At 37.3% G+C, this 26193-nt stretch overlaps 1 protein-coding gene across 1 annotated transcript; it reads left to right on the top strand.

The window, feature by feature from the left end:
* LOC149037083 (uncharacterized) lies at window positions 1-25890 on the top strand. Its single transcript, XM_089188391.1, has 22 exons — window positions 1-319; window positions 1149-1465; window positions 2157-2301; window positions 8642-8967; window positions 9179-9326; window positions 9691-9996; window positions 10314-10616; window positions 10859-11175; window positions 12347-12491; window positions 14067-14392; window positions 14786-14933; window positions 15283-15585; window positions 15780-16082; window positions 16768-17070; window positions 17160-17191; window positions 19576-19921; window positions 20387-20495; window positions 21917-22226; window positions 22528-22570; window positions 22874-23140; window positions 23611-23901; window positions 24470-25890. Exons 1-22 carry the CDS (start codon window positions 256-258, stop codon window positions 24835-24837), a joined length of 5220 nt encoding a protein of 1739 aa, XP_089044517.1. The 5' UTR covers window positions 1-255; the 3' UTR covers window positions 24838-25890.
* The last annotated feature ends 303 nt before the right edge of the window (window positions 25891-26193 follow it).

The following is a 26193-nucleotide window of genomic DNA, read 5'->3' on the forward strand; positions in this document are numbered from 1 at the left end:
TATGAGCTGCAGCCCACGGCATTGTGGGAAATATCAACAACTTCAGGCTTATGTCATCTTGTTATCGAACGAAACTACTCGGCCTACGAAGAGACTGATTGTTTTTCTGAAACCGCGGACGATATTGTTACAAATCATACAAAGCCAAGTTTAAATAGTGAGGAGACAATCTTTTTTCGGATGAACTTTCGTTTACAGAAGACCGGTCAAGCAAAACGATCGTGATACACGCATACCGTGACTGACTCAATCGAGATGGCGCACTTTAATCATTGTTTCCGGGTAGCTTTTCTCGCTGTACTTTTTCCACTGACTTCAGGTGAGTACCATACAATCTTAAATCAACTAGAAAGGCTTATTTTATGTTAAAATTTACATTCAAGGTACTTTTGTGGGAGATTTCTTTCAGTCGTGAGTAGTGTATCCGTACGGTCACAGGTTAATCCTCATTGCGAACAGAATCAATATCAGAAAGAAACGAGGGTCCCTCGGGATTCGTTGTTTTTTTCGTAATTAAAATGTCATCTTAAAAGAATAGTACGGTTAAGAATCTACCTGTTTTTACATCAAGCTCAATTCCTGTTTCAACGAATAAATTGAGTGGTAACATCTGCATCAATTTTAGGTTAAAGCATTCTTGAAATTTATTTCACCTTTCCTATCTACTGAAAGCTTTGAATTTGGACCAGTCTAATACATATCTACCTTGCGCTCCCAAAATTGTACATTTACACTGAAAGTCAACTTCTCCTTACTCCAAGGAAGGGCTAACGACCCAGGTTTCTCGAATTCGCTGCAGCAATTTATTTTTCTTTGATGCAGCACATCAGTTTTTCGAAACTTGAATCTTTCCTCATTTTCTCTAAAAATGGACACCGTCAAAAATGAGACCCGATGTATTTCCATTTGCAGTTTTAATGATCAGATTTAAATTTCCTCCAAATTTGTAATCAAATTGATAAATATTTTTAGAGGCAGACCAGCTCTAATTGTCCCTATTTATGACATGGATTTTGTATGAGACATACCTCATAAAGAGATTCAAGACATGCATAATATAATTATGTCTCTCACATCCAACCATTCTTGAATGTTACTATGATTATTATAACTGTGTTATAGTGCAAATGTAAATTTTATTTCTGTAGGAGCCTGTGTTGATCTAGATCTTGGAATGGGAAGTAGAACTATTCCAGATAGTAAAATAACTGCTTCTTCAGTACAAAGTGTCAGCACACCAGCCAAGAATGGTAGACTGAACTTCACATCAGGTTCATCATGGTGTGCAGGAACAAGTGACACTAACCCATATCTACAGATTGATCTACAGACACTTCATATCATCTGTGCTGTGTCTACTCAAGGGAATTCTCAAGCAGATCAGTGGGTGAAGAACTACACGCTACAATTATCTACAAATGGGATAACTTGGACAGACTATATGGAATTCAGTGGGCAGGTTAAGGTATGCCACATGGGCTGGTTGAGAATTATATGATATCTTGCCTCAATCACTGTTCCTGAACTATGAAAATTCAACAAGTATTCTCCTCATGCTCAGTAAATATCATGAATTTTGAGTGATTATTTTTCATTCAGCAAATTATATTTTGCATGCCTGAATTTGAAGTCAAGGTTGCATAAAGAATACAAGGGAGAAATGGACAGGGAATCTAACAAATTGTTTTGAACTATGTTATTGCACCAAATATTTATGGTACAAAAAAAGTTGTCAAAGGAGTGCAGAACAATTGATATCTAATTGCTGAGAGATTGCTGCTCTCAATCCAAGTAGTAATAAAAATTGATTGTCACAGGTGAACTGCAGTTGTAGAAATTAGCTAGAGTTCACCTTCAAGGGTCAGTGTGCTATTTTTTTATAATCCAATGGTCAAATTATGATATATTCATGTATGCTTAGTCCAGTGGGCCTCTTCCCTAAATGTCGGGCCTTATTCCTACACCTACATTTATATTTTTCTGTTTTTATGAAGATTAACTGAGCCACCCAGACCAACCATTGTGACAACAATAAAAGTATTTCCTGTCATAAAACAAGAGGGATGATTACTTTCACCAGGATGAAGAGTTACAATTATAGTTACATTTTACATTCTACCTGGAACTCTATGATGAGTTATAATTATTTTCCTAAGGTTTTAGAGGGAAATAAGGATAGAAACTCAAATGTCAAACATGTTCTATATGGAGTGTTGACAAGATATTTGCGATTCCTGCCACAAAAACACCAGGGTGAGGTGTGTATGAGAACAGAGGTGTTTGGAGTGAAACAGAAGCCAAGTAAGTTTAGAAACTTTTGTGTAATGTTGCACACATCCTCAATTTGATCCTTACATTTCACAGTTATCTGTGGTAATTTGTTTATCTATAAACAAAGGTGACCTTCCACGGGAAAACGTACACTAACGGCTTTTCGTTAATCGGGTGAAACGCACGGCTACCGAACGGGTAACTCACCCGTTCGAACGGATGCTATCGAACGGATGCTATCGAACGGATGCTATCGAACGGATGCTATCGAACGACTGAACGAGCTATCAAGTATTCCGAACGGCTTGTGTAAATTCTTGAACGGGTTACCCAAACGACCACACGGCTTGTGAAAATTATCGAACGGGTAACGCAAACGACTGCACGGCTTGTGAAAATTTTCGAACGGGTTGACACAGATGGATGAATGTATTTACGATTAATTTCATGAGAAGCAATTGCCGTAAGAACCGAACGGATAGGTTATCATTCCGAACGAATGGACAGAGCCGGTCCGATTCACGTTTAAGTAGGTTCGAACGGATAGTCAACTGTTCTGATGTAATAAAATATTGACTTCCCACAGCCGCTAGAAAATTGCCTGACGAAGTATTCAAATTTGTTAAACAGAAACTTAGTTCAGCGTCTTCTATTAATAAAAGCAAACCTCGAATAACCTGTGAAGGTCAAGTTGTCATTATTTGTCTTTGCCGTGTCGAGTGTTTATTGCCGCTTTATTGCACAAAAACGCGACTGCAACTTTTTTCTAGCAGCTTTGCATGTTGCCAAATTGTTCCCTATATCTTTTCTTTTGACAGTGAATTCGATGCGGCAAACATAACTATTCCGCGCACGATTCCATTTCTGGTGTTACTGTAATACAATCTCGCGACATTTGCGTAAAGCGGACCTGTGTGACAGGTAACGCAACACTATAGAATCCTAAGGTAAGTACTAAAACGAGGAACGACCTAAAACCACCTAAAACCACCTAAAGCCACCTAAAGCCACCTAAAACCACCTAAAACCACCTAAAACCATCTACAACCACCTCAAAAATTTCAACAACCACCTACAACCACCTCAAAAACATCTACAACCACTCGCAAACTATCTAAAACCATCTAACACAAGGCATAAATGTCTAAAATAAGGCGAAACGACAACATGTCACGTACACGAAATACGAGAATCGAACGAAACCTCTACCTTCCCCTGAAATCTTACTCTCCCTGGTCCCATGTATAATCAACCATCTCACGAAATGAAATGCGATAGCATGCTAATTATTTTATATTCCCTCAGCAAAAGAATTAAAGAACTTTACAAAATGAATTAACAAGTAACAAAAAATAATAAATAGGGAATAATACATGGGCGCGCGTACAATAGCCCTTTTCTGGGAAGAAAATCCGACCTTATTAATGAATGCAAATAAATGAATCGACAATTCTCGAACAACAATCGTAGAGTGCGTTGGCGCTGACTCTTAAGTTGGAAAATGCTTTGAATCATGATTACAAAAACTTCCATATATACGCGCGCCTATGTATGATTCCCAATGTATTATTTTTTGTAACATGTTAGCTCATTTTGTTAAGTTCTTTAAGTCTTGCTGAGGGAATATAAAATAATTAACATGCTATCGCATTTCATTTCGTGAGATGGTTGATTATACATGGGACCAGGGAGAGTAAGATTTCAGGGGGAGGTAGAGGTTTCGTTCGATTCTCGTATTTCGTGTACGTGTTTTTGAGGTGGTCGTAGGTGGTTGTTTAAATTTTTTAGATGGTTGTAGGTGGTTGTAGGTGGTTTTAGGTGGTTTTAGGTGGTTTTAGGTCGTTCCTTGTTTTAGTACTTACGGGAATCCTGAACCTTCCAAACGGATGATACAAGTCGTTTGACGGAAAATAGTCCAAGTCGTTCGAACGGGCTGATGTTTTTGACGAACGGGCTGATGTTTTTGACGAACGGGTGACCACGCCGGTCGAACGGATGGATGTCTTCGAGGAATGAATGACCAAGCCGGTCGAACGGGCTGATGTTTCCGAGAACGAATGACAAAGCCGTTCGAACGAGCTGATGTTTTCGACGAACGGTTGATCAAGCCGGTCGAACGGATGGATGTTTCTATCGAACGGATGACCGAAGCCGTTCAAACAGATGCAAATTTTTCTGAACGGCTGACAAACGGCTAGTGAACGGAAAGCCGTTTGAAAACGGACGTTTTCCCGTGGTAGGTCAAAATTTAAAAGCCCATGACTGTAAATATCGAGAATCGCTGGCTAGGCTAAAAAAATCGAAAATTCTAATAATTTGCCTGGAAAACCCTTTTAGGGAGATGTATTAAAAAAAAAATATTCCGAAGTTTGAAAAATCAAATGTTTCCGAGGAAATGGGGAAAAACGAAAATTTGGGTTTCTACCCAATTAATTAAGCAAAAAATACAGTAACATTGACCAACTTTAGTGTGCGAGTACTAAAGGAGGATGTTTGGTAAGAAATCGGGGGTGTTTTTACTTCAAAGTATAATTCATTTGATTTTTATTTGTGGCATTTTAAGGAGCTTTGGTTTCATTTTAAAATTCACATGACTTTTTAACAAAGTGCTGTCAAACGCTTGTTGCAAAAAGCGAAAAATCGAGCAACTTCAAGCCTTCAAAACGCGTCTTGGCATGTGAGAAATCATATCAAACTACATGCTGGCACAAAGTTTGGTCCTTATATGAAAATAATATGAAATAAAAAATGTGGGTAATTAAGAAAAGTGCCGGTAAAATAAAAGAGTTTGCAACGTACTGTGGCCAAGGTCAAGAATTTGCGTGATGCAAATCAGTTGTAGAAATCGTACTTGAGAGCTACGAAGTAAACAAGATAGTTAAAGATGGTTAAAAAACTCTTTGATATGGAAATGATATGAAATTATAGAATAAAAAATCCGTAGACATTGCTGAAGAGGGCTATACATTGATGTGTAGATACGAACTTTCCTGTTAATTTGAATTGCAGAAGACTGTTATTGTCGACTCGCAATTTCAACAGCACTACCTACACCTAACTATAGATAAGGGCCGCTGTATAGTTCACCATTTTTGTTGACAAGTGGTTTATTATCGACATCGTTCTTAGTTGAATAGTTACGTTTTCTGCAATTGCGATAATATTACTTTTGAAATATCTTGGATATCTTGGAAAAAGTTATGTGAGTAAACAAAGTCACGCAACACCGCAAGCTTCTGCTGTGAAGTTTTTCACCTCAAGATAACAGCCGAACTATTTTTATGCTATTTACTCTTATCTTTTTTGGAAAAATGGCCACATTTCTGTCATAAAACTTGATAAAAAGGACTTATGTCACGGCAGCAATTATACCGTGTTGCAGTCCGGGCGATAATTCTCTATGATGCAATCACGGTCTTAATTTTTCTTAAAGGTAAACACGTGCGAGGTTTTTCATAGAGCATAAACAGAAAACGATGTCATTCTGTAGCTTTGCTTCTCTTCTTGGGGGGGCTTGTGGTGCAAGTTCTGAAAATCCAAACATGGCTGACTTTGTCAAATTGAAAGACTGTACTAGGGATCAAGTGTTTCCATGTCCAAAAGAGGGCTGCACGCATAATTTCCAAAGGCACTCTTCTCTAGAAAAGCATCTCGCGTTCAGAACATGCACAAAGACGGTTGAAAGGAAGACACTTCTTGATAAAGCGAAGGTTAAATATACTGCAAGGCTCGAGGAAGGTTCAAGTTCCGTGCCAACCATTCCTCTACCTCCTGAAACCTGTCCTCGTAGCACTGGATATGCAACACTGCCTGAAGGCTTCGCTTTAAAACAAGTAAAGAAAGTTTACCGGTTTAACGAAAAGCAACAAGAGTACCTGACTTACCATCGGACAAGAAAGCGGCAAGAAGGTCGACGCGGAAATTGTTGCAACAGAAATGAGAAGAGCAAAGGAATTGAACGGGGAGCGCTTGTTCAGTGTCTCTGAGTTTTTTTACTCAACAAGTAGCTTCATTTTTTTCCAGAATGACAGCAAAAGTGAAACAGCAGACAGCCCCCTGCGCACAAGCTGTAACTGAGCAAGATCTCGTTGCTATGGAGGAAGAATTTAATTTTGTCAAATGCTAAGGAGTCTATTTTTGAGCAGTTAAATGTAACTCATTCTATTCATTACCAACAGTACAACTGTTCCATGGTCGAGAATAACACACTCAAAAATCTCGAACTCGCAGTCTTAAAACTCCTTTGCGAGAGTTTCAATCTTGCATTACCACCTGGGGTTAATTATAGAAAAAAGACATCTTACGTCGCTCTGCTCGAAGACCTTGCTGGATGCTGCTCTTGCAGTGCAGTTTAAAAGGCAAATGGCAAAAGGCTGCTTCAAAAAATTGAGTTCTATATGAACGTTGATATAAAACGGGGGCCGTGGAGCATATTTTGGATCGGAGGAGCTATTGCAGTTCCCACGTACTGTGAGCTCATTGGCACCAACTTATAATTATCTATGAGGGCCCAGGGGCCTCCCCTCCGAGGAGGGCTTCCTTTTGTTTGTTTCTTAGTACGCCTTTCTCAGTACAAAAAGACTGCTGACAGGGTATCCTGGGGTATGCTCCCCCGGCAAATTTTGAAATCTAGAGCTTCTGAAATCACCGGAAACGCGTTTCAATCCAAAGAAAAATTTGTCAAATTTTTAATTCAAAGATTAAAATAAATAATAATGATAACAACAATTTGTTCTTGGTGGGGCTACAGCCCACTCAACCCCATAGCTCCGCGGTCCCCGTATTAAAGGCGCAAACCGGAAATAAAAAAGTCCCCTTCGAACCGCACTTGGCAGTCAGACAGGATCAGGCCGGCTGGATGTTGTTCGATATAGACTCATAAAATAATTTATACAAGTAATATAAAACGAGATATATAGGACCGGATGCTTTAGAATGGAGTTTTGACGCAAAAAGGATTGTGTCTGCGTTACTCGGCAACTTCACCTCTGATCCAACGTGACAATTGTCACGCAATTGAAACATTTTGCTTTTCGTCAAGACAGTTACGAGAAATGAAACAAAAAACTCATTGGCTTAAAAAACGAATTAAACGCTATTAAATGCTGGTCATTATTCTTGTAAATTTCATGTTGTAGCCGTCAAAAGAGCCTTTCCTACACCAGAACCGTCAGGCGGTACGATTTCTACAACTGATTTGCATCATGCAAATTCGTGACCTCTGGCCACAGTGCGTCGCAAACCTTTATGTTTTGCCTGCACATTTCTGAATTACCCAGATTTTTTGTTTCATATTGTGTTAGTATAAGGACCAAACTATGTGCCAGCATGTAGTTTGACATGATGTCACGCATACCAAGACGTGTTTTGAAGGATTGAAGTTGCTCGATTTTTCGATTTTTGCAACAAGCGTTTGACAGTACTTTGTTAAAAATAATGTGAATGTTAAAATTAAACCAAAGCTCCTTAAAATGCCGCAAATAAAAATCAAATGAATTATACTTTGAAGTAAAAACACCCCCGATTTCTTACCAAACATCCTCCTTCAGTACTCGCACACTAAAGTTGGTCAATTTTACTGTATTTTTTCCATAATTAATAAGGTAAAAACCCGAATTTTCGTTTTTCCCCATTTCCTCGGACACATTTGATTTTTCAAACTTTGAAATAATTTTTTTGAATATATCTCCCTAAAAGTGTTTTCCAGGCAAATTATCAGAATTTTCGATTTTTTTAGCCTGGCTAACGATTCTCGATATTTACAGTCACGGCCTCTTAAGGTTCTAAATTTAGTGGCCATTTTAATTTATTATGTTGATAATTGTTATTTGGATTAGTACATGTAGCTTTGATGATACAAATCACTCTTTGAACACTCAGGCATAGCGACTAACCCACACTGTATAAGCTGAAACTTGCACTCTTAATAACACTCATTAATTTAAAACTTCCAAGTGATTAGGATGAAGCAATTTGTGTTTGATGTTTAGTGGCGGATTGTCAAGGCTCTTAGCGTTATGAGCTGAGGATTGCAAGAGAAAATTCAATTACCACAAATGGAGTTCCTCATGTCACAGCTTCACTTCTATTACAATCAAAGTCTTAAACGTTAGGGATCCATTCTGGGCAATCCCTTCATTGGAGCAGCCGCACAGCATATCATATGTAATGTGATAGCTGTTTGCAGCATTCACTTGGTTATTTCCAAACAGTTAATTATGGCTTCGTCACTATTTTTCCATCGCTCTTTTTCTGTATTTCTGCAATTATTTCCTACAGATTGTTTAGAAGTGTATTCAATGAATTACACAAAAAACATACACGTGATATTTAAGATATGAAGGTTAACTTTAAAATTGTTACCTTGCAGCATGTGATTCACAGGCAATTGGTTTGGCCAGTGGTGGTAGAATTCCAGATAACAGCTTCTCAGCCAGTTCAATATTTGCTCCCCAATATGCAGCTAAATATGGTCGTCTTAATGGAAGAAGGGCATGGGAACCTAAGAATACTAATAATCCTACTGACTACCTACAAATTGACCTTCTCTCTGAGTATGTTATCTGTGCTGTTGCTACTCAAGGAAATCCACCAACCCAATCAGCAAGAGCCCAAGAATGGACCACAGAGTACAAACTGAGATTTTCACTCAACGGTACCACCTTTCTCCCTTATAAAGAAAACAAACTTGACAAGGTTGGTATGGCATGCTCATATATACAAGTATTTACAACAGCGAAAATTAGTACTTGTGTTACAAAACTACTGATTTTCATTTTGCAAATTACAGATGTCATTTTCCAAATTCAAGTTGCAGGTTTTAATTGATCGATCTCATTTCACAAATTACAGTAAACCATTAACTATGCCAAGTTTCAATACGTTGATATCACTTTTTGTTTAACAGGCCTTTCCAGGAAATTCAGGAAAAACTGACACAGTGAAAAACAGTCTAAAGGAATTTGCAAGTGCAAAGTTTATACGCTTTTTGCCAACAAAGTATAATAGGTTCAAGGTTTTGAGAGTGGAGGCTTATGGAATACTTTTCACTAAAGGTATTTATTTGTTCTCATTTTTGTCCCGCTGATCCAAACTGAAGTCACAATAACAATGGAGAAATTAAGGTGAAATTGGACAATTTACAGAACAGTAATGATTGTAGTTATACAAAAGTATGAATGGCTCCCACAGCTTGCTTTTGGAAAAGAAAGATACAGTTTAACTTTGTTACATAATTATGTGGTGGACTGGACTATTGTACCACGAATGGCAATGAAGTTCTGCACTGTTAAATGAATTGTTGTCAGCAGGAAAGTTACATAGCTTTTTAAAATTCAGATATCATTGATAAATTTCACATCAATTACCATCTCAGCATGGAGGCATACATTGTACATATCTTTAATATCCTTATTTCAGTTCCATCAAAACCTCCTACTGCCTTCAAGTTGACTGCAAGATCTTCTACCAGCATTACAGCTTCCTGGCAATCACCACCAGTCTTTGCCAGACATGGAAGAAAAATAACAGGTTTTAAACTGTTCTACAAAAAGAAAGGTGGTGGGTCAGCAACAGCATTGTTAATTATTGGCAGCGGATCAATATTAAGTAGAATTGTCACTGGGCTTGATAAGTTCACGGAATATGAATTTCAGGTGTTGGCACTCACTTCTGATGGTGATGGACCAAAGAGCCCTGTTGAGGTGGAGAGAACAAAGGAAGCTGGTATGTGATAGGTGAAGGTGAAGGATAAACGATTATGACAATTTTTGATGAAATAAATTTCATTAGACCTGCAAGGAGAGAACCCATCCCTCCATATGGGCTGCAATTGTAAGAAATTGCAGAAGAGAAACCAGAAAAAATTCAGGCCTCGATGGAACTTGAACCCATACCTCTCAGATATTAGATGGGTGTTACTACCAACTGAGGTATCAAGCCACAAATTGGGAGCCAGACAATAGATAGAAGGTTCTTTGTTTGGCAGTAACATTTAGGGGGACCAGTTATAGGCATTAAGTTCTACATCTTTCCAATTGCAGCTCCATCAAAAGCCCCAAGCAGCTTCAGGGTGACTGCAGTTACTTCTACAATTATCACAGCATCCTGGCAGTTACCACCAGCATACTCCAGAAATGGAATAATAGGATTCAAATTGTTTTACAAAAAGAGAGGTTCTGGTGGACGAGCAACCACCTTGACCATTAAGAATGGAACAGCATTAAGTAAAGTTGTCACTGGGCTTGATATTTACACAGAATATGAATTTGAAGTGTTGGCCTTTACTTCAGTTGGTGATGGACCAAGGAGTACTCCTTTAGTGGTGGTGAGAACCATGAAAGGTGGTAAGAATTGTAAAGCAATGTTCAAGTCTTTTTTAACTTAGTCTGCATGGTGTAGCAACAGCAAAAAAACCTATGAGCTGATTGTTTATGAAAAAGTATATTCTAACATGGATTTTGTATGAGACATACCTCATAGAGAGATTCAAGACATGCATAATTGTCTCTCACATCCAACCATTCTTGAATGTTACTATGATTATTATAACTGTGTTATAGTGCAAATGTAAATTTTATTTCTGTAGGAGCCTGTGTTGATTTAGATCTTGGAATGGGAAGTAGAACTATTCCAGATAGTAAAATAACTGCTTCTTCAGTACAAAGTGTCAGCACACCAGCCAAGAATGGTAGACTGAACTTCACATCAGGTTCATCATGGTGTGCAGGAACAAGTGACACTAACCCATATCTACAGATTGATCTACAGACACTTCATATCATCTGTGCTGTGTCTACTCAAGGGAATTCGAAAGCAGATCAGTGGATGAAGAGTTACACACTGCAATTATCTATCGATGGGACAACTTGGACAGACTATACAGAATTAGGTGGACAGGTTAAGGTGTAAAATACATTCTGTTTTGAAGCATTACTTCAGAAATAACCATGATTTAGCATGCATTGACTTTAACATTTATATCTAATCCCCATAAGCATGCAGGAGGCAGTGACCAGTTCTTGCCCTAACAAATTATTAAATATAAATGTGTGATAGAGGGTGTGATACCAACAGAAACACTGACATTGCTGGAAAAAAACAGCTTTCAAGCCCTGATTCTTAAGAGTCTCTGAGCTGTTGATAGTTTCAAAATTTCAATATTCATTTAACAAATATTATTAAAAGGAAAGATGGTAAATTTTTGAGCTTGGTGAAAATAATTGAGAAAGTTTTTTTCATCTTTTCACAAGTGTGGGGCAAGCAAAAAAATTTGAGTCCTTGTGTAGTATTGAACCTCAGACCTTCAGATTCGGTGCTCAAATTCTCAAATCACTTAAATAGCAGTTGACTATATTGGTTAAAGATGAAATCGTACATTTCCATAATCACCACCTAGTGAACCTCAAATTATCAATAAGTAATGACTGGATTTGTTCTTGTCTAAAGAACAAATGTAGGAGAACAAAATGAATTCATTGATGTTAATTGAACATGCACAGTATCATCTGTAGGCTTAGCAAATACAGTGTCTTCAGCTGAGCCTTCAGCAAATGATTTTTTGGAGCTGTGAGATGGCTGCTGAGGAGCATTAAGAATTTATTTGCACTGCTGGTTAACACTTCTTTTTCCTACATGGCAAACCAAATGTCATTATTTGTGAATGAAAATGAGTGTTGCTAGCCCTCAATCATCTGCTTGTTGAAAATGGGAAGAATAGATTGTCACTCAAAATTAATGAGGGTGCTTCATTACTTGTGGTGACCATGTCTTAAGAGCTCAAAGGTGTTTCCCCATCTTCATTTTTATCTCTATTATACAATTTTCAAGGTTTAACTCTTGGCCTTTAAGAGTACTAGCATCTTTTTTCTGGTTACAATAACGGAAATGGTCAGAAGCTTTTTGTCGTGCAGCACCTTAGGGAATGTAAAGAGAACAGTTTGAGGAATGTGTCTTAACTGATGTAAGGGTGCAATGGGTTAAGAAGGAAATGATGAGAGAAATTCAAATGTTATAAGCAGTGTGGATATTATTATCCCTGCTATTTTCTTGTGACTATTGTTTTGTTTCTTTTAAGGTTCTGATAGGAAATGATGACAAAAACTCAGAAGTGAAGCATGTCGTTTATGGAATGTTGACTAGGTATCTGCGATTCCGGCCACAAACTCACCAGGGCAGGGTGTGTATGAGAACAGAGGTGTTTGGAGTGAAACAAAAGCCAAGTGAGTTTGAAATTTAATGTTCCATGATTGCTATGATCTGCCACTTTAAGGGCATTCTAAGATACTCCGGCTTAATATGTAGAAAAGGGTTTTAAACTTAATACATTGGTAGTAATGTGTTCTTTTAATAATATACATTGAGCTTTTTGGATACAGTTAGTGGCTAAAATGAAACAAACCACATTGTATATAAATGATAGTCTGATGGTACTGTTCACAGTGTATACAGTCATCAAAAATACCAAGCCACTCATGATAACTTGGAAGTTGCATGCTCAACAATTTATTGTGTCTAATTTGCCAAAGAAACACCGTAAATCACAAAGAAAGGAAATGGCTGATAGAAAATGTTGAATATGAATTTATTTTTGGTACCTGAAATTCCATTTTAAACTCTTTAAAATCTCTACTCTTTTGATATGTATATTATATAGAGGGAGATGCACTGATCATATGGTTTTGCTATGGGACTGTAATCAGAAAAGCATGAACTCGATCATTACTAGATGATATGGGAATTGTATGGAACTTTTAGAAATTCGTAGCATTCCCATATCAGATGCTGCAGTATCAATGAATGATATGGGAATTGTATGAGACTTCACAAAACATATGTAACATTCCCATATCAGATGCTAGTATGCGTGGATGATATGGGAATTATATGGAACTGTGCCAAATACATAGCATTCCCATACAAAAGGGTCAGGGATCATATGGTATTGGTATGGGGCTGATCCATATCATTCCCATACCAGATACTATGGGAAATCTATGGAACTGTGCCAAATACGTAGCAATCCCATAGTTAAATACAATAGAATCAAAACTGAAGGAAGACAGTGGCATATATGGTTTTGATATGGAATCAATAGCCCATACTAAAGCCATATACTACCCATATATGGGCCATAGTTTATGCCATACCATTTCCATACTTGGACCGTATATGGCCCATATCACCAGGTTTGGTAAGGGGTGAAACTCGAATTATTGGCTTTTAAATGATTGGGATAAATACCAACTAAGTTGAGGTAATATTTGATGTTCAAATGCTGTTGGAGTCAGTTGAGTAATCATTTCAGTTAATAAGAAACTGTATAATTGTTTGTCTTGCAATGTATTCTCTTGAGATGTAGATCATGGCATTTGAACTGCTTACTGCTAGTATTCATCAGGCAACGGAGTCAACTGCTGATGGGTTACCATTTGTATCACGGCACTCTAATGTGATGGGTGAATTTTGATCCCCATTGTTCTGATGACTGCTGGTTTTCTGAACCCCTCCTCAAGCAAAGAGCCTGTGATGCAGTTCAAGTCCACAGCGCTTTTGCCCTATGTAAAAGGTGTATCAGTGCCTCTTTGCCATTGCCTACAATGACAAGGCTTCCACACAGTCTTAAAGTCCAACACGATACTGAGATCACATTTTCTCGTATTTTTCCCTCACTCTTTTTCTGTATTTCTGCAATAATATCCTACATATTGTTTAGAAGTGTATCAAATTAATTAAACTAAAAACATACATGTAATATTTAAGAAGTGAAGGTTAACTTTAAAATTGTTACCTTGCAGCATGTGATTCACAGGCAATTGGTATGGCCAGTGGTGGTAGAATTCCAGATAACAGCTTCTCAGCCAGTTCAATATTTAAAGCCATATATGCAGCTAAATATGGTCGTCTTAATGGAAGACGGGTATGGGAACCTAAGACTACTACTGATCCTACTGACTACCTACAAATTGACCTTCTCTATGAGTATGTTATCTGTGCTGTAGCTACTCAAGGAAGTCCACCAACCCAATCACCAACTGCTCAAGAATGGACCACAGAGTACAAACTAAGATTTTCTTTGAATGGTACCACTTTTTTCCCCTATAAAGAAAAAAAGACTGACAAGGTTGGTGTGTCAAGCTCCCGTATACAAGTATTCACAACAGCCAAAATGAGTTCTTATGTTACAAAACTAAAACTATTTACAAGAACAAAAAATTTGCTTATACCTGTCATAGAATATTAATAATATTTACAAATATTAGCATTATCCACAATATACTCATGTTGTTTACAAACCATAACGACATTACTTTCAAGAACTCCGGGAACTGTGGGATGTATGCACTTAACTACAGGTAGCAGATTTTCATTCTACACTTTACAGATTCTCATTTTGCGTTCTTACAAATTTTCATTTTGCAAATTACATATTTTAATGTTATCTCATTTCACAAACTACAGGAAACTATCAACCATGCCAATTTTCAATACATTGATATCACTTTTTGTCTAACAGGCCTTTCCAGGAAATTCAGGTAAAACTGACACAGTGAAAAACAGTCTAAAGGAATTTGCAAGTGCAAAGTTTATTCGCTTTCTGCCAACACAGTATAATGTGTTTAAGGCTCTGAGGGTGGAGGCTTATGGAATACTTTTCACTAAAGGTATTTATTTGTTTTCAGTTTTGTCCCTCAGATACAAACTGAAGTCACAATAACTAATTATTAGAGAAATTAAGGTGAAATTGGGCAATTTACAGAACAGTAATGATTGTAGGTATACAAAAATATAAATGGCTCCCACAGCTTGCTTTTGGAAAAGAAAGATACAGTTTAACTTTTTTACATTGAGTTCTTGTGGAGGACAGGACTATTGTACCATAAGTTGCCATGAATGGCAATGAAGTTCTGCACTGTTTAGTGAAGTGTTATTCAGATATCATTGAAATATTTCTCATCAATTATCAGCTAAGCATGGAAACATACATTGTACATCTCTTTATGTTTATTTCAGTTCCATCACAGCCTCCTACTGCCTTCAAGCTGACTGCAACATCTTCCACCAGCATTGCAGCTTCCTGGCAGTTACCGCCTGTCTATGCCAGACATGCAACCGTTATAGGGTTTAAAGTGTTTTACACAAAGAAGGTTTTGGGTGTGTCAGTAACAACCTTGACTATAAGCGGGGAATCAACATTGAGTAAAAATGTCACAGGGCTTGATAAGTACACAGAATATGAATTTCAAGTCCTGGCTTTTACTATGGATGGTGATGGACCAAAGAGTTCTGTTGAGGTTGAAAGGACAATGGAAGATGGTATGAGACAGAATAGGAGTTGATTAGGTGACCAAAGGAATAGATAACTATGCAGTTCAAATCAATTATTTTCTCTATTGAAACTTTCAAAATCTAACAACAATAAATATGAATTGACAAAGGAAGATTTTACATCAAGTATTTACAATTTTTTTGAAAATAAGTATACTGATCAAAACACTGTCCAATTGCAGTTCCTTCACAACCTCCATCTAACTTCATGGTCAGTGCAACCTCTTCCACCAGTGTTGGAGCATCCTGGCAGTTACCAGCAGAAAATTCTAGAAATGGAATAATCAAAGGATTTAAATTTTTTTACAAAAAGAAAAGCTCTTCAGTGCCAGGAACCGTCCTTTCAATCAATAGTGAATCAACGTTAAACAGAAATGTCACTGGTCTTGATAAGTACACAGAATATGAATTTCAAGTGTTGGCCTTTACTTCTACTGGTGATGGACCAAAGAGCTCTGTGGTTGTTAAGAGAACAAAAGAGGATGGTAAGAGCTTTCATTTGTTATCTAATAAAAGGCTAGATATGTGTTCTGAACAGTTATTAAGAGAATATTGAAAATAGATATGTAACCAGAGTTTTATGAGGGGAAAGACCATGACTTAATTATATTATACTATTTCAACATACATTGCATCATAATTAGCATTTAAAGCATGTAAATTTACTCATGAAATTATGCATGCTGGTAGATGTTGGTGATTCTGATTGTTTTTGCTATTGGCAGCCTTTCATATGCATTTAGACCCCAAAAGTGCACCCTATTTTGTATAAGAGATCAATAATAATTTATGGATGAGGGTCCACGACTATCATTTTTTGGAACCTCATCCATTTTTAGATCAATTTTCTTCTCCAGCGTTTTGAGCAATAGAGATGAAATGTTATCAGATTCCCTTTCTTTCGAAAATTTTGTCTCAAAACAGATTTCATTGCAATTGAATTACCTTATTTTGAATAATATGTTTTGAAAGCGTGCCAGAATTTAACAGGCTAAATCATGTACCAAATACCAATTTTTCATAACATTTGTATAATTAAGCACTCGGAAAGATTTCTGCTCCATGATGAGGGAAAGGTGATGATGATATGATATCTTCATTTTGTAATAAATATGAAATAGTTATTATTATGATTATTATCTTAACATAAATGCATCTTCCTTATTGCAGTTCCTTCAAAGCCTCCGAGTAGCTTTAATCTGACTGCATCCTCCTCTACTAGTATTACAGCATCTTGGCAGTTACCCCCAGAAACGTCCAGAAATGGAATAATCAAAGGATTTAAATTGTTTTATCAAAAGAAAGGCTCTGCTGGATCAGAATTGATGCGGCATATAACAAATCAGGCAAAGCGCCTTGAAGAAGTCATTAGCCTTGACAAGTTCACAGAATATGATTTTGAAATACTGGCTTTCACTGCTGTTGGTGATGGACCAAAGAGTTCCATTTTAACTGAAAGAACAAAGGAAGATGGTAAGACGTAGAAAATTAATAATGTTGCCCACATACTAGCTTGAATTTCCTCTTATATGAACCTTTCTTTCTTTTCATAATATTAATAGAACAGCTGTTTTTAAGAAAACGTAGGGGGCTGGTAAGAATTATGATCAGTGCAACGGTCTATGCACTAGTGTTAACTACAAACCTACAGATTCACATAGTTACTTGTCGTATTCATCTTCGCATCTATCACACGTCAAGAATTCTATATTTTTTTTCAAAGTTTCTCAGACTTCGTAGTTTAGGTAGTGACAACTCTGATTTTTACGAAAAATCAGAAGCAATGTGCTAGATTTTCGATAAACATGGCTATCCTGTTTCTGTCGTTCTAGCGGGCGACCACTGTGCTCAACAAATTGATCGACAGGTAGCACTACAAATGGCTGAGAAGTAAAACACTGATCGCATTTTATTCACTCTCACATTTCACCCTCACAACCATACGGTTAAATCTATCAGTCTTACAAACGTTAAATGATTGGTACTATCTTTACGCAACCTCCACTCTTCATTCAAACTTGACAAAAACATAGGCAACTTTTTGGTCAGAGGTTCATTTCAAACCGGTGACCAACCTGGAACTTTCAAATGCGCTCACTCACCATGCAAAACTTGTCCTTTCATTCATAACGTGCAGAAAATGTCGGAACCTAATGGATCCATTAAGATCACTTATCCCTTTGCGTTCCCCTCGCTACAAAAAAGTTATACATTGGTAAAACAGGGAGACGACAAGGTGACCGGTTACGAGAACACCTTCGTGACGTAGAGACAAACGACAAGGACGCATCCAAACCAGTGGCTTGACACTTAAATCTTAAGTAGCATATGGCAGTTTGCAGCCTTTCCCTAAATTTAGGCAGTTCGGAAAGCCGCAAAACTCTAGAACAAAAATTTATCTTCCAAATCGGTACTCTTAATCCCCGTGGTATTAACGAGCACTTTTCATTCAACTAATTTACGCTTGTTTTCTCCTCACCATATTCCCACCAATAGGGTAGCTCCATTTTCTGCATTTAAACCTACACACGACCCACAATTCCGCCAATCGTTCTGACAAAGGACTAACGCTAGGAACGTCAGCCTTTAAACTTTTAACGGTTGCCAATTTACGTTATCAACTCAGTTGATCATACCAAATTACCCAATATAAAAATGGTACTAGTAATTTGTAGTACTAGTACTAATGGTAATAGTAGTTTGAAATAGTCTGTCTGGTTTGTAATTTTCTCTCAAGTTGTTTATATCGGTACCATAAATCAATTTACTTACATGTGTACTGCATAGGCCAAAAATGGCTTTAGTTTTCCTCGTCAGTTTACAAAGCACTTCCATGACTTCCTTCAGCAAAATACAAATCCTAGGATCATTTCAGGGTGATCAAAAATTTGATGTTGATACAACAAACATTTCAAACACACAACAGTATTTCAGGTGTTCATGGTTTCAAGAGTTTGACCGTAAAATACTTGTTCCTGTCTATATATGAACATTTACGTATAACTCATTTGCTCTAAATACGTTCAATTTTATAATGAGTTAATCTGAGATAAGATCATTTAATTGAAAATCGGAGTGCAAAAAACTCACTTAGAAAATTACAGTGCGGCCTTCAAAATTGGATAGTAAAAAAATATGAAAGCTGCATTTATCAAGTGACATACTTTCAGTCTTGACTCTGATGATGACTTCCGCTCAGGTTGTCGAACGTTAGTGACCACTTCCGACAACAGTCCTTCTCAGGACTACACTCACCCGGACGATCAGAGTGCACTATTACATGTTACCCCCGGGTTTCAACCATTAACTTTATAATGTTAATTTTACCATACTAAAATCAATTCTTACATATTCTGTAAATTCAAAAAACAGACAGTAGCTGGTCACCCAAAATAACTTAAGGGCTAGTGGGAGACTCCTATTTATCAATTGGAATAAAGACAAAAGTAGGGAAAAAAGCCGCTACTAGCTCAATTATTTTTGCATGTATCTTCATTGATATTATTACCTATAAGTACAAATAATCTAAAAATTATTCACATACACTACTTTACATATATGAAGTAATAAAAATATCAGGAAATAAGATGAGAATCGTTGAAAACGAGTAACTAGGTATAGATGACTGCCATTTGCTGTGAATCAATTAACAAAATGTCCTGTTCTTTGTTAGCTGAAGACTAAAGCGATCCTAATTGTTCAACTAATCACTACGGAGAAGGAAATATCTTAGATTTTAGACTTTTGTAGGTACATTTTTTAGGTGACAAAGGTTCAACTGCGACTTAAGTTTATGGTAAATTCTTGTTATTTTTCTTCACATTGAGATAAATTAATTCCCCTCTGTAAATAGAATGGAACCTCCTTCACCCTCTCTAGTGAACAAGCCCACTTTTAACATTTCATGCGATATGTTGAATACATGTATTTTGGGACTGTGGTTGTGTAATTTCGCGTCAGTTTAGCTTTTCATCCTAGAGAAGTTTTATACTATTGATTTTTTTTGTTTTTTATCAAATAGAGCCCAGTCGTGGACCAGCAGACATATCTTCCTCTGCAGTGAGCTCTGAAAAATTCAATATAACTTGGCTTGGACTACTAAGAGAAGTAGCCTATGGCATTATCATAAACTATGAAGTCAGGCTCAGTGTAGTAGAAAACTGTACAGAGATCAAATCTTTCTATGATTCAACCATTAACACGACCACTACTTATGTTATCGTGACTGGACTCTCTTTGTGTGCCAAGTATGAGGTGTCTGTTAGAGGCTACACTGCTGTGGGGCCTGGACCCTACAGCAACCCTGTAATGGTGCAGACATTGGGTAAGAAAGTCTGTGGGCAGCTGTGATGAGGCAATTTTTAGGGAGGAAGTAGAATTGAAATGTGGTAAAAAGTTGTAACAAAGTGTGGGGAAACTCAGAAAAATTATGTAGGTTTCGAGCGAAGGCAAGTGATTAAAGAGTTCTTGGAGTGTGTGATAAAAACGCACATGTAACTTCAACATTCTCCTCCAAAGCAAGAACTACTTCTGCTGTTGCTGCCACAACCTTACAACTGTTACAGGATGGCTGCTAATTGCGTCAGCTTTGTCCTTTTTTTATCTCAGTTAGTTTGTACATGCAATTGCAAAGGTCCACGGGCAAAATAGGCTTACTTCCGCTGTTGTTTTCAATGTTTTCAGCTTTGGATGCCTAGAATTGGAAAAATCATGTTTTTTTTGTATATACACATAAAGAACATAGTGTTCAAAGCCTGACTTACCAGAGCCTTCTTTCCCTTCTCCCCAGCTGTGGTTTGGTCTAAAGAAACGCCATCTTCGCCTTCTTTTTCTGCAAATTCAGATGAAGAAGGAATTTCAGTGAAAGTCACGCTTCCACGTTTTCCTGGAAATGCGAGGTACGGTTGACTATGCAATTTCACGCTAGTTTTGGCTGTATTCCTCTATTACATTATTCATGATGTAATACAATGTTCATTTTTAACTCGTGAATTGCGCGCATGCGTAAGAGCGAGTTGTAGATAAAGTGTGGAGAGTGGCATTCGCTCGCTCGATTGGTCGATTCCTGTAAACTTTTTTTCGATTTTAGGCTTTTGAGTGCATTTGATACTTTTTGGCGAGCAATAAACAAACGAAATGTCGACCTTTGTAGTTAAGAATAGTGGTGGGGTGAAAAAGAAGCTAATGATAATCTTAAAAGAGTTTTTTTTTTTCCTTTTAGTTTCAAAAAGCGTTGCCAGCGACTGGCAGGCATGCAAGGATTCACACTGAAATAACAGAACAACCTTCGTTTTTCATAAAATTTTAATTTACAATCCTTGAACTTGAAAACAATCCGAAGATTCATTGAAAATATCACTTACTGCGAAGCGCTCGGAGTTTACAGATGTTCAAAAGCTTTGTCAGTTATGGCGTGAGATTGAGGACAAAATCGATCATTACGTTTCGTATCGTGTGTTTCTCCTGTCTGAAGCAACAAAAGATGCCGGCGACTGACGAAATTACAAGTTAACACGAAAATCAAATAACACCTAAACAAACAATTTTAGCTACCGATTTTCAGTGAATTCTTAAAGAACAATTTTCTTTTGAGTTTCAAGACAACTTGAAGATTCAAAATAAATATTACGTACTAAAATGCGAAAGTCATACACCACAAAATTGATAAATAGGCCTGAAATGAAATTCTATCTTGTTCTTGATTATACGTTGCCTAGCACGTGACTAAAATCTACCCAGGCGGAGATCCAAAATGACGGTGGCAGTCTTGGCTTAGTTATATCACTCAAAACTCGTTCCCGTTTGTCTCATTTTATAAAGAGGGAATCGTTAATGTTTTCATTATGACAGTACTGCCTTGATTTTCCAACATTTACTATGATAAACAGTAAATTTCACTTTTCACCCTCATTTACTTCCAACCTTTTCTTTTAAGCCAGAAACAAAAATGATATCCGTTTAAAACACATGACATCATCCACCCTTGTCAAATGTAATAGCATGATCATTTCAATTGTAATGCCTTCTTATCCCAACGTTACTTTGTTTCTTTGGTACATTAGCGAACACTGAACTACTGCTCGTACTCTAGATGTGACAATCAACCACAAGATTCCCTAAACCAGATAACATTAAACATAATCCAAAAAATCATGTGTCAATTCACGAGTTTGCTCACAGAGCGCCTTGATCTTTTTTACGGTTATAATCATGAGACATCTTGTGCATTGCTATGTGCTGATTCGAAAAAAAATTTAATTAACAATTGACACTACAAGATACTGTTTACATAAAAAATATCATGTGACTTACCTTGCAGGTTTTTCCAAGTTATCATCATTACATACAGCTCAAACTATACTGGTGCTGTTAACCTACCGGGAAGATTTACAACACAAGACATGATGACGTATGAAGAAGCGCACAAATCTACCGTTCCTGCTGCTTATGTCGCTTTTCAGTTTGGAGGAAATGATTTTGATAAAAATCGAGAATTTGTTGTCGGAGATGGAGCGGAATCCAGCAGTAAAGAAAGGAGTAAGAGAAGTAGTGGTGATCAGTTTTATTACAACAAACCATTGCAGCCGAATACCAACTACAAAGTGTTCCTCAGGGCTTTTGACTCCGAGGTATTCTAACAAAACTTTTGTCATAAGAGAGGGATGTCCTATTATTTCCATGTAAGAACTGAGTGACAAAACTGACCCATCTACGTACTCCGAATCTGCACCCAGATATCTCAGGAACTTTCCACTCCCAAACTATTATCTTGCCGTTGTTTACCAGCTCTTTGGTTTTAGTGAATGCAGTGCAATAACAGCAGCTTTTAAGAGGCTTGTAATGCTCAAGAGGTCTGGGTCACTATGCCATACCAAAATGCAGCAAAAGGTTGCAGATGAGTAATTTGTTTTTTATGGTTATATTTTGCAGACGGTTTATGTCTCTAGTAACTTTGTAAACATCGACACTAAAGGTAATGTTTTTTTGTGTTGTTTTTGTTTTCTTGTTTTATTTTTATACTTTTCCTTTGTCAGAGGCATCTAGCATTCAGCAACCAAAGTTAACTCAATGTCGTCTGATCTGTGAGCTTTTTTTTTATTGATATAAGACTTTTATGCTGTGTTAATTGTCTTTCTTAGTTTGTAAGTTTCCAATCAACCGAGGGGCTTTTAAATTATATTTTTGTCGGTAAGGGATAAGCTGCAAAGCCTCAGTGCTGTATTTGTGCCTTGCTCTTTGTTAAGGAAAAAAATACTTTATGTTTATAAAAACTCAGGTACACCTATCATCAAAGGTCTCCCAAAGACAACCATTACAGAAATTGGCGAACTGGCAGTGCTGACTTGTGAGGTTAGTGGAGACGCAAAGGCTTCTGTTACCTGGACCAAAGATGGACTTGGCAGTATACCTCGCGCTCAGTTCGAGAACAACAAGAAGATACTCATTATAAGAGATGTTGTTCCTGGTGACAGTGGCATTTATGAGTGTAAAGCAATGAATATGTTTGGAGAGAGCCGTACAGCTACGATAATCATTGTCGCTGGTAAGTAGAAAGTTTACTACTTTTGCATTGAATATTGGGAAGCAATAACATTTTCATTTCCTTTCATGAAATAAATCTGTGAAGGAGTAAGTGTATTTTTTTTATTATTTTAAGTTATAGAAATTTGCCAACCTCTGCTTAATGAAATAACTAATCATGGTTCTTTAAAGCACCACGATAATCACCATTGCAACTAGTCTCAACCTTACCCCAACCACTTATTACCAAGGTATTGACGAATTCGAGTGTGTACTGAGTACTAAACAGATGTTAGAAATTTGTGATAGAGGGGTGCAAAAACTAAAGCAACACTCAGAACAACTAAACAAACCACCACTCAGCACCCAGACCAAAAATAGGTCATGTCCAGTGTTGCCACATGTTTGTCACACCCCTTTTCCGTTGTCTTGAGCATGATTTTGTCTAAACTTGTTTTGTTATCATTACGTTTTCCTTTTTTTTCCACACAGTGCCACCTAGAATTATAGAAGAAATTTCCCCTTCTTCAGTGATGTGTGAAAAGCAAACTCCGTGTTTGCTCTCATGTCAAGCAACAAGCTATATTCCGTTTAACTACTCTTGGACTAAAGATGGCCAGGTTCCAACTGGTGGTGGCATCAAGTTAATGAATAACAGTATCATTGTCACGCCACGGGATGTACAAGATTATGGGCAGTATGTGTGTCACGCTACAAACAGCTTTGGTTCGACAGAGTATAAAATCACTCTGCTTTCTCCTAAGGATAATGAAGGTGATGGCGGTAAATAACCTCAAAACGATAAATATTCCTTAATCTTTGAACGTGCTTAAATGTTTTCTTCATAAAAATTTTGGAAAGCTTAGAACTTTGAAGTCCAGCGTGGAGTTTATGGGCTTCCAGTTACTGTTGTCTGGTATAACCATTTATGTATCAAAAGCAATATTAGGTGGTGGTCTCATACGCCGACGTTTTTCTGTGTGAAGTTAGATTTTCTTTCTTTAATTAGAAAGTTATAATAGTGTAATTATAGTGTAACCATTCCATATATCATAATTGGTCTATTAGGTTGTAACTTAATCAAAACAGAGCCATATGAACTAAGTTTAGAAAGGCTCAAAGCTAAAATATGTCTGTATTTCTCCAAGACCACGAGACGAGGCAAAAAAAAGTTTGGAACTGGTTCATGTTTCGGGGTTAAAAAACAACGTCGTATTCCTTAGGGTAAATATACTAAAATAAAAAACAAAACAAAACAAAACAAAACCACATCATTGCAGTGAAACAAAGTAACTAAGCAGTCTTCAGTGTTTGATAGTTGGTTTGAAAGCCGTTTGTTTTCTTTCACCAGATACTCAAAGCATCTTCCTCGCTAGTGTAATCGCATTGTCTTGTATTGTGATCGTGTTGCTCGTTATAATTTGTGGGCTGATATGGCAGCGGAGACGAGCTGTTCCTAATAGGAGGACACGAAGTAAAGAAAAAGTTGACTTTGATGGCGTCAAATCTTCACCTGACCAACAGCGACGTGATCAGCACGCTTCAGACCCGGATTTATATATGGAACTCAAACCCAGGCCTTCAAACCAGGAGTGTCATGTTCCTACTGAGTATCAGTCGTTACAGGAAGAACTCGAGAAGCCCGGATATTACAATATGGTGCTTCAAAAAGAAAATGGAGGGAAACAAAATGAAGAAGTGTATGAGGAATTATGCTAATCCCTCAACTAATTTTGTATCCTTGTAGTTCAGATAGTCCATCTTGTGTTATATACTATGCTTAGTTTTATGCGAATGTTAATTTGCTCTTCCTTACATGTATGATCTAATGGAAGATAGATGTATAGATGACGTCACTATTGCTTCTTAATTGTAAAAACAAGTAGATTCCATGTTGCCGTGAGTCTGTTCTGTAATAAGTCACAGAAGACGTCAAAATGTGCTAAGATCAGTGCCAGACTCGACTGCGCTTCGTATGCTACACTGTAATTCTCACAACATTTTGACGTCATCTGTGATCCATAACAGAACAGACGCACGCTTACATGGAATCTAATTGTTAAGTAGAAGTGTTACTTCGGTTTTTGACAGACTTTGTTTTTGTCTCGCTTAAAGAAGCTCTTAGCAATTTGGCAATGAAATGCATACGTCTGAAGTCTTCCCTTCCTCATTACCGTCATGATCACTCTTACAATCGTAGTGTCGCATAGTGTGCGGCTATCTAACATAGCTGTAAGGAAGATATACGAGATACACTGGTAACACTAGCTTACTCAATAGATCCTTTTTGTTTTAAAGTAAGGCCTCAAAGACTTCTTCAACGTGCAGTAACGTTTATTCGGTTCATTTGAAATTATTTTCTTATATCTGTGTTACATTTTACATGTATCGGTGTAATTGTATCTTTTATTATTGATGCATGTGAAATGCCTTACGATGGAATCGCGTATAGCCAGATCTGAACATTTAGTTATAACCTCGAATGAGAAGTGAATGAAATTCATAACTTTGGGCGAGGTCCCCAAGCTAAACGAAACCTCTCACAAGACGATGGCACATGTACATAAACTTACTTTTCTTGATGAATCCATGTTATCAAGTGAGATTTAATCTACAACATCTTACACCGGTAGCAGCACGAGAATTCGAATTCAACTTAAAGTGTGCTCTGAACCAGCAGTAAAAATAAAAGGAATAATTATGCCATTTTTTTAAAGAGTCCCTAGATGTAAACATCGAATAAAGCGTAACAATGTCCAATTTTTTTTACCATTACTGATAGTTGTTACTGGGATACCTGTGGTAGCCCAGTCATAAAATGCCTTTTTTTTTCTTTGTCGTCTTTTTTTTTTTTCCTCCGCCACAAAATGGAAAAATTGCGCAATAGTACCCAGTGGTCATTGGGCTCTCAACACCATGACAACTAACTGTGATCCAATGAAGTATTCACATGCTGATCACGCGTGTTATCTTGATGATGATTGACGTTGTCATGCACGGACAGGGTCAGTTCACATGACGGACACGGGATTTTTGCGCATAAAACTCTTTTATCAGTCGTTTTTTATTTCAAAG

Source organism: Pocillopora damicornis, chromosome 11, assembly GCF_964200805.1.
Source record: "Pocillopora damicornis chromosome 11, jaPocDami1.2, whole genome shotgun sequence".
NCBI classification, from domain to species: Eukaryota; Metazoa; Cnidaria; class Anthozoa; order Scleractinia; family Pocilloporidae; genus Pocillopora; species Pocillopora damicornis.

Excerpts from the sequence above, each read along its gene's own strand:
- LOC149037083 (XM_089188391.1), top strand. The coding sequence starts at position 256 with ATGGCGCACTTTAATCATTGTTTCCGGGTAGCTTTTCTCGCTGTACTT. Across the intron at positions 17,192-19,575 it reads TAAGAAAACGTAGGGGGCTG|AGAAGTTTTATACTATTGAT; the intron begins GTAAGAATTATG and ends TTTTCATCCTAG. Across the intron at positions 23,141-23,610 it reads TACGATAATCATTGTCGCTG|TGCCACCTAGAATTATAGAA; the intron begins GTAAGTAGAAAG and ends TTTTCCACACAG.